This window comes from Orbicella faveolata, unplaced genomic scaffold, assembly GCF_042242905.1.
Source record: "Orbicella faveolata isolate gen_17 unplaced genomic scaffold, um_ofav_v1 contig_2, whole genome shotgun sequence".
Lineage (NCBI taxonomy): Eukaryota > Metazoa > Cnidaria > Anthozoa > Scleractinia > Merulinidae > Orbicella > Orbicella faveolata.
The window spans coordinates 10,497,668-10,507,500 of NW_028301547.1; the positions used below are offsets into that span (position 1 = coordinate 10,497,668).

General features: G+C 39.2%; 1 protein-coding gene across 1 annotated transcript in view; it reads right to left on the minus strand.

The window, feature by feature from the left end:
* Positions 1–3,010: 3,010 nt before the first annotated feature.
* Positions 3,011–9,833, minus strand: part of LOC110044435 (beta-1,4-N-acetylgalactosaminyltransferase 3-like) — a 12,645-nt gene continuing 5,822 nt past the window's right edge. The window contains exons 2-4 of the mRNA XM_020749984.2: positions 8,394–8,913; positions 7,418–7,562; positions 3,011–5,971 (exon numbers count right to left, since the gene is read on the minus strand). Coding sequence (XP_020605643.2) covers positions 5,823–5,971; positions 7,418–7,562; positions 8,394–8,913 — 814 coding nt within the window. The 3' untranslated portion in view covers positions 3,011–5,822. The remainder of the gene's footprint in view (positions 5,972–7,417; positions 7,563–8,393; positions 8,914–9,833) is intronic.

The window sequence follows — 9,833 nt, forward strand, 5'->3', positions numbered from 1 at the left end:
CATGCATTGTAATCTCCCCTTCATTTCTATCGCATGTGCATTACCATACATTTGGCCACCCTAAACCTTTTAAAAACGATATTTTTTTCCCATCTGCCGAAAGAGCTATATGTGATAGGTCGTGATACTGAGCGAAAATCATTCATTCTTAGAAACGACAGTACCGTGGTCAGAATCTTAGTGGGACTGGCCAAAAGTAAAATCCGTACAGATTGAGAAGAAAACACTGGATCGAAACAGAACTTTATTGTTTTGATATTAAAGTCATGGACACAAGATTAAAGAACCATAGCAATAACTCCACTGAGCTCATTGTTACCCTGAAGAAAAAGGTTAAGAGACCCTCCTCCCCAAATAAGATTTTGGGAGGGCTTAGCTGCCGACCCCCAAGTTTATTTTTGGAGGTTCAACTGCTCACTTTTAGTATGCACAATGTATGCTCGTGTGAAATGTTATGTTTTGACATGTAAAATCTCCATCAGGGGTGTTATTACTATTGTAAATAAAAATAAACGTTGATTAGGAAAAAGAAAACATGTAACGTGTTTCTATCGAGTTTTAGTATAAATCTACTAGCGTTCTATCACGAATGCCGTCCTCTGATTGGCTACGCTACTCACGTTCTATTTAACAATTAGACCCGTAGTTGACTCGGGCTGCGCCCTCGTCAACTATCACACGATAGCAATCTCGAGCTCATAATCTAATTGTTTAATAGAAACACGTGTGGAAGTTTAGGAGAACGAGAAAGGCTGTAGGAACACGAGCCGCAAGCTGGTGTTTCCACAGCTTTTTCGAGTTCTCCCAAACTTTCACAAGTGTTTCTATAACACGATAGAAACACGGAGAACATGTTTTCTATTTCTTTTAGAAAACACCGTGGCAAAAAAAAAGGAAAACAACTCGTTAACTTTGATTCTCAAACTATAAATTCTCTTTGCTCGCGCCATCATTACGTCAACAGCTCGTACTAGTTCTGTGTTTCTATCGAGTTATAGAAACACGATTTTTAACCAATCAGCGTGCGTATTTTCTTAGGACTGTTTTCTAAATGTTTTTATAAAATAAGTGAGCTAGTACGCGCGCGCTCATTGGTCGATAGGTGTGTTTAGATGAGAGTATGTAAACACGGTTGTGACGTTTTAGATCCGCGCGTATTTTTAAGAATTATTTTACAAAAGCAATAGAGCACTTTTTCCGTGTTTACATAGCCTGATTTGTGGGAGGCGCGGTGGCCTCATGGTTAGTGCGCTAGTCTCCGGATCGAGCGGTCCGGGTTCGAGCCCTGGCCGGGGACATTGTGTTGTGTTCTTGGGCAAGACACTTTATTCTCACGTGCCTCTCTCCACCCAGGTGTATAAATGGGTACCGGCGAACTTAATGCTGGGGGTAACCCTGCGATGGACTAGCATCCCATCCAGGGGGGAGTAGAAATACTCCTAGTCGCTTCATGCTACAGAAACCGGGATAAGTTCCGGCCTGATGGGCCACTTGACTCGCATGCAGACTTTACCTTACCTTACCTTACATAGCCTGATTTAAACACTCGGAGGGTTGGGAGAATTCTCGAATTTCCCGACCCTCCCCGTGTTTAGATGAGGCTATTCAAACACGGAAAAAGTGCTGTATTGCTTAAATAGTGGTCAATGTAATACATCAAACACGAAAGACAGTGTTTGACCACATTTCCAAACACCGAGAAGAGAGTTGAAAATACGACGCGTAGCGGAGTATTTTTGACGAACTTCAAAGTGTTTGGAAATGTGATCAAACACTGTCTTGAGTGTTTGATACATCTTCTCAATCGAAACTAAAACTAAGGAGAAAAAGGAGAATTAGAATCGTAAAAATCTATGCTAATTAAGATCAGATATCCAAACACCGTCACAGTCACGATTTCCTTTGTTTAAACTTGATGAATTATTAATGAGTTTGAGAAGCACTTAGCTACAACTAGCTAGTTTTCAGGCATGCCACTTAAACTGAAGGAAACTATTATTATTATTATTATTATTATTATTATTATTATTATTATTATTATTATCATTACTATTTATTGTCATTATCATTATTGTTATTGTTATTGTTCAGTAAACAATGGATAATATGTATGTACTAGTTTATTGCAGCCGACTTCATAACCTGCATAGATCTGCGTAGCTGGCGGGATTTCGCGCGCGTTCCATTTCTTGGTGAGTGACCAGACCCCGTGAAATACGCCAGGCCTCAAAACGTCGTTCTACTATGTCAGCTCTTTTGACTTCTGATTGAATCAAAACGATTTTCCAGGGATAATACCGTTGTGTCAAAGAACCGGAAGAATGGCAATAAGTACTGTATCTTAAGACTAGACGGCTTTACAATAATAAAACATGACTAAAAGGGCGAAGTGATACGAGCAACCTTTTGCTTACAGCAATGTTGTATTGCAAGTTGAAAAGCATTAATTGTTGCGCGTATTACAGTAGAAATGAGTTGAAACATGCTGTTGCAACTTGCAAGACGATGGCAGTACTAGCAATAACGATTTTCAATTTGCAATGCAACGTTGTTGCCCGACAAGTAGAAAGAAATTGGTCCTTGAATCACTTCGGTCTTAACTTTTACAGGCCGGTTAAAGCTTATCGCGTCATCGATTAAACGAGCACAACTTAAATTAAGTAATATTTGTTTTGGTTTCTGAGTAGCGACGTAGAGATGAAGTTGCAGTTATGCCAATGTGGCCCTGGTCACAGTTTATCTCGGTTTCTATAGCATGAAACAGCTAGGAAGTCTAGGAGTATTGCTAATCCCCCCCCCCCCGCCCCCCCGGGGTGGGATGATAGTCCATCGCCGATTATATCACTGGCTAGGGATTTCTTTCTGGCTTCTTTCGCCGTTTACCGGTAACCTTTAGAGGTACAGGGTGGTTATTATTATGAGGCCTGCTTCTTTCATACATCTCAAAACAAACAATTAAACAACAACAACAACAACAACAAAAAGCCAGAACATCCGCAAGGAGACAAAATTGAGGGAATTCCAGTTTAAATTAATCCATAGAATTGTCGTTACCAAAAAGGAGCTTTATGGATATGGTATAAAAGCAGATGATAAATGTCTCTACTGAGGTGGGAAAGACTCAACTGATCATACAGTTACAATTTGTAAAGACTTTTGTAAACAACGTAATTGACTGGTTTAACGCTACCAACAACTCAAAATTTTCGCCAAAAATTGAAGAGGAACTATTCGGTATCATATCTGGCCCATATGAAAAAGAACTAATAAAGAAATTTAATTACACGATCCTATTTATGAAATACTTCATCTACACTAGTAAGATGCATAACCAAACTATTCACCTTTCTGTCTTTGTTGATAAAGTTCTATTTAAATGCAGGATAGGAAACATTTGTTCTTAGTTACGAAAAAATACTTCTCCCAAAAGTAGTTTAATTTGCGTACGACTATCAGAAGTGTAGCAGCTCTTGTAAGCTTGTAATTCTCTTCATTGTTAGCAGCTGTTATTGTTTTAGGGCTAGGGGCATTGTTTCTGTTCTTTGTTCTATTGTTCTCTCAAAGGGTAGCAAGCCATTCATGTGAGACCTTACGAGACCTGCTACATCACCCACGACTACAAGAATACAATACAACACCGTACATGAAATAGCTTACGTTAGATACCAGAGAAATGTAAGTAATGTGATGAAAATGAAGTGGTTAAATAATGTACGAGATAATTGTAGGTACTGTAATGTAAAATAAATAGCGAAGATCATGTGTAAGTAATATTAGTGACAAAAAAGTGCTGGAAACAAATATATGAGAAAAAAGATGTAATCACTAGTAGTGCAAAAAATTAAAGTTTACGATATTGTATATATAAAAAAAGCTCTAAAACGTGTATTTTTTGAATCTCGCACTACAAAACATATTACTTATAGAAATTTCCGAATCACTAGCTTTTGAAAAGCTTACTTTATTACTATTCTTTAGCTGAAAAAAAAAAAGAAAAAGGCTTCAAAAGAACAAAACATATTACAATACACAAAAAAAATTTGGAAACACTACCTTTTGAAAAAGTTAATTTGTTACTATAGCTTACTATTCTTTAACTGAAAAAAAAACGACAACACGCAACCAGAAAAGTAGCTTCTATAAAGCAATTATTCTTTCTTAATCCAGCATTACAAAACACACTGACGTACTTATAAAAAAAAATCGGAAATACTAAAGTTAAAAAAAGGTTTAAAAAAAGTTAATTTTAGTATTAGTTAATTTTAGTACGGCTTACTATTCTTTAGCTGAAAGAAACAACATGCAACTAGAGCAAAGCTTCTAAAGCTGAATTAGTCTTTCTCGATCTAGCATTAATAAACGCGCTGCTTAAAAAGTTTCGGAAGCACTGACTTTAGAAAACGTTACCAGTTTACGACTATTCTTTAGCTGACATTAAGTTTTAATTGTGTTCTTGGATTACTGCATGGCACGGGCGATATTCATATTAGTTCTAGTTTTAAACCTTAGCTGTAGTCTTAAGTTTTTAGCCTTTTTACTATACTGTATTTTAAACTTTAAATGTATTATTAGACATGAAGTTGCGTATAGCCTTTTTTCTCAGTTTAACTTAGTTTCTTTTTCTTATAAAGTAGTGTATATAAATAATGCAACTGACAAAATGCATAGTTAGCCGGGACTTTCCATGTTCGGCAAAGAGACCCCCCTAGCACAGATTGGGGTACCTTAGTCTATTTTGGTGTTCATCCATCTACAACTATTAAATACACTCCGGATAATCTTTTGATATACATTAAATACTTTTTTTACTTACCGTAAATCCTCGAATTATCCCCCAAGGAGCTGATTTCAAGTTTAGGAGAAGACGGGGGCGCTTATTCGAGGGGACGCTTAATCGAAGGGCGGGGGGGGGGGGGGGGCTTATTTAATTTTTCCCAAATCGTGGCCTGGATGAACATTTTTTTAACACATCATCTGCACGTAAACAACAACATAAGGTGTTTATCGACATAAAAAAACTGATCCTAAAGTCTAAATCGCGGCACCATTAGAAATTCACGTGGTCACAAACTGAAATAAAGTACAAATCTAATACTACAAGACGAAAACTATACATCCTTTGCTGTCTCATTGCTCTTCCACAAAATAGGGGGAGGGGAGGGAGGCGCTTATTCGAGGGAGGGCACTAATTCGAGGATTTACGGTAACTGCTTCAAATTCACTAATCCTCGTATTCTTCTCGGCCTTCATACAGCTGTTAAAATCACTAAAATATTCTGAGAATTCCTTGGAACCCTGCATCATCCTATAAACTCTTGTTCTTAGGTAATCGTAGCTTGATTAAGAATACAACACAGACAGCGGTGGAGCTGTTACTCCTCATGATGTCTAGACATGTTACGTTAGTATACTGCTACAGATCATTTTTCTCAATCTAGGTTCCAGACCTCTAACATTTACGATATATAGTTTTCAAAATTTGTAACGGTCACTTTTGAAAATGTACGTTGACTAGCATACGAAACGTCAAGTTCTGTATTAAAATGCGCTGGAGTCCAATGTTTATCAGCGCTGTTTGTGTTATATTCTTAATCACCCTCTACATCATTATTTATCCTTTTGAGGCATTCTTAGATTCCTAGAGAGAACGAGAGAACAGGGCCAAAATGCTTAATAATTTATGCACTATTCAACCGCACTGCCCCGTATCTTCACTTCACCTCACATCACGTCACGTCATGTCACGTCAAAACAGGTCACGTATCGCTACATCATGTCACGTCACGTCACTTAGATTTAAATATAACCAAGACTATCAAACTCTAATTCCATTTCTTTCGTTTGGCATGATAATGATGAAAGAGACCCGGATGTTTGATTCGTTCCACTTCGATCGGTAACATCAGCACACGGTCTAGTAGGTCCCAGTCTTCCCCGCCCCACTTGTATTTGAAGTCCTTTGTATTCATTCCTATCGATGTGAAAGAGAGAAACACAGTTTGCAATTGCTAAAATAAGGCACAAAAAACAATGGGTAAACTATTGGAGCACACTACTTAACTAGTGTCCTTTGTTCTGTTTTAGAATATTGGACCTGACCGAGCGTTATTTTTTTATACCTCAGAGGCTTGGGAGAATTCTGAAAAGTTATGTAAACCCTCAACTGGGTCTCGCCGAGACCCAGTCGAGGGTTTGCATAATTTTTCAGAATTCTCCCAACCCCCTTCGTGTTTAGATGAGCCTATGTAGACATATAAATACTCCCCTATTGCTTAATTATCTAATGAGTCAAATTATTCTCGCATTTTTACTTATGATCAATTGGAGGAGAGCTGTATGATGACGTCATTAACATTGCTTTTGTTTCTTTATTATATCTAACAATTAATTTACGAGCTCTTGATTTCTATCGCGTGATAGCTGACGAGGGCGCAGCCTATCACGCATGGAAATCGAGAGAAAATAATCTAAGAGTTTTAGTATACATCTACTGGTCGTTCAAAACGTTATCCACTTCCAAAACGCAAAGAAGCGGCCGCTAGCTCGTTAACAAGCGCACACTGCTAGGCTACTCACTATCTACAACAGAATAGATAGTGAGTAGCGCAGCAAATCAGAGAACAGCATTCGTCATATTTATACTTATACTGATTAGACGCACGGCAACATGGAATCTATTTGTTCAATAGATGCACGGCTGGAAATTAGCGTACGTTGTGTTGCCAGCGTAGTCACCGCCTCTTCTCAGATGTAAATTTTTTAGCTTTTCATGCTATATTCTAAACCAAATAGAAGATGGTGTTCCAATGTTTTCAAGAAAATAACGCTCTTTTGAGGTCTTGAAAACTAATGAACGCACTCGCGTTCCGCTCGACCGTGCATCCAGCAGTAGAGGTTTTGACCTCAACCGTGCATTATTTTCTTTGGGACATGAAAAACCATCTTCTATTTAGTCAGCGGCATATTTGCTGAAACATATCAGATTTGGTCAATAAAGCACGCAAGGATGTGACGACGGCACGAAAAAATTGCGGGTAAAAACACAAGCCGCAGGGCGTGTGTCGCCCCCCTCCCCCTGGGGGGTTATCCCTGCATCAACGCAGTGTTTTCGAAGTCTTCCTGTTATATTCGTGCAAGAGAGCTGTGGTGTTCGATATAGAAATTTCTCATTTGTTTTGCGAAAAAGCAAGTTCTGTAACGATCTAAAGCTGGGCGCAAGAGAAAAAAAAACGGCTGATGACAGCGTAAGATTTTGTTATGATTTGTGACCTGAGTGCTTGTTACTCTCATAAACACGCTGTTGAGCATGCGCATTACAAGGCAGAAGAAAACAAACTTGCTTACCATAAGGACGACAACAACAAGGTTGGATAGAAGATAAGTTTAAGCGTGAAAAAGAAGTTTAAGTTGTACTCACCGCCAACTCTCTCCCAGTCTGATTTATACATCGACGTAACTCCATAGCCATCCATTTGCCAAAAGCCAAGATGTTCCACCGACGAACTTGCACAGTCCAGACGGCCAACTATAGGAAAGTAAGCCATTCTACCTGCAATGGTGTTCTGAGGAAAAAAACCTCACAGTCTTAATAGAAAACTACAAGAAAACAATTGAAACCATTAACATGGAAGACAATCCTTTAGGTCCTGTCCACACTACGCCGGAGAAATTTAAAAACGCAGTTTTATTTCTACGGTAAGGCCTACCGTTCATACTAAACCGTCACGAAAACGGAGCTTTTGGAAAATGCTGTTCAAACCGAAAAAATTTGAACGCCGGTCTTACGTTTTAGTGTGGACGGACAACATTTTGAAAACGAAGCTTTTTGAAAATCGGATGGCGTTACAATAACCATATGATTTCCCTGTCCCAGTTTTTCTCAAACTGAAAAATCCAAAATGACCGGCGAGTGGGGCGTTTTTAAATTTCTTCGGCGTACTGTGGACGGAAAACATCTGATGCGTTTTCAGGGTGAAAACGCCCCTTTCAAATTTCTCCTGCGAAGTGCGGACAAGGCCTAACTCCGAAGTCACCTTGAGATGCGGAGGCTGAACTGAATTTGTCAACACTAAACGTATCTCGTGGTAATGAAAATTTTCTTGATAATAATGAACAAAAATTTTATTAGATCCTGTTCCAGAATTAGCAATTTCGAGGTAAGTGCTAACCACCTCACATTCTTGAGTGAATCTGTCGGCCAGATTTTTCCGGATCAGGCGCAGAAACATCATGCGATAATTATTGTTTGATCACCATATCCACGAGCGCCTTATTTGTGTCTTGCCAGAGTTTTGTCTAATTTCCCAGACAGCCAAGTCGGGGCATAAAAGTGCTTGGTTAATAAGACTTCTAAAAGGTTCTACAAATAAAGTGCAGATATATAAAGTACTTACCACTCGAACACTGTCCATAATGTCTGCAGGCACATCAATATGCAGATCAAACAGGAAAACTATGTCATGCGCATTGGGGACAAGTTCAGTGGCAATGTTCAATGCAACAGTCTTGAAGAATTTCCCCGTTAATGAAACAATAGTATGTCTACTGCTGAGAAGAGATGTGTTAAACGCTTTGTCCATATCAATGTCTTTACTTTTAAAATCAACAACTATGACGTGAAAGTTCGTATCACCGGTTAATGAGCTGGCATCAGTCAGCTGACTGATAAAATGATGCACCCACTTTCCTTGCTCCTTAACAGGGAGAATGAAGTACACTGTAGCGTTGTTATTCCAGTTGACTCCTTCAGGAAGGCACAAGGTGTCATTTCCCTTTTTCTGATACACGTGTTCTGACAGTCGAAATGATTGATTGGTGTTGTCTGAGCCAAGCTCGAGGTTCAACAAGAAACGGTCACCATTCTTGGGGTCTGGCTTGTGAATCACTTTATGGATTCTACGCAGAAAATACTTTCTGCAAAAATGGAGAAGAAAAATTAACAAACTTAAAGCGTAAATCGTGTGATCAGGATTAAGAACACTTGTAAACGCTAGCTTTTAACTAGGTCCTCAAGGAACACTATCATGGCGTTTTAAGTACATTTTTGGTCAATATGACTGAGTAACTTTCTCCTCACACAAAATGCATGCTCCTAGAACACGTCATCATGAAGATATCCAGGGTCCGAAACTGCGCTTTCCTGGTCGCCAGCGGGCGATTAACTATTTCATGCCAGGATAATTACACTAACAATAACTTTGATTTTCAGCCAAATCGATTAAAATCAAATTCAAATCCGCCCGCCAATTGGTCACTTCCTTTTTACCTTTTCGCTGCTTTTGAAGTATAAAACCGATTTTCCTGTTATTATTAGGGACTTTAAGCAGCGGGAACGCGGACGGCGACGGGGACGCCGAAACCTGTGAGGAGGCTGGGGAGAGAAGGCTGTTGTGGCGGGAATTCACAAACATTAAACAGCACCGTCGGAAACCGCGGTTTCCGCACTGTCAAGCTTATTGACATTATTCGTCCTCTGTTTATCAGGATGAACTAGGATGACTTCATTGAAAGAAGTTCGCAATCAACTCTTGATAATCACGATGAAGGTGTGTTAAACGATGACGAACTTCTACTCTTGTACGATTTAAACCGGTCGAATGATCTCGACCAACCTTATGGTTGAAGACGACGAGTGCCGGTCCGAATTTCGCTTCCACAAACGCAACTTGCCCCTTCTCGCTGAGCTGTACAATGAAGTAAATGAACTTATTATCAGCAGATGTTTAATCAGACTGGCGCGAAAAATCCGTGTGCCGACTGATAAAGATCTAAGTAAACCACTGATCTTACGACTGAAAATGGAAACAGCTACGCAAGTTTTAATGGTGTCTACC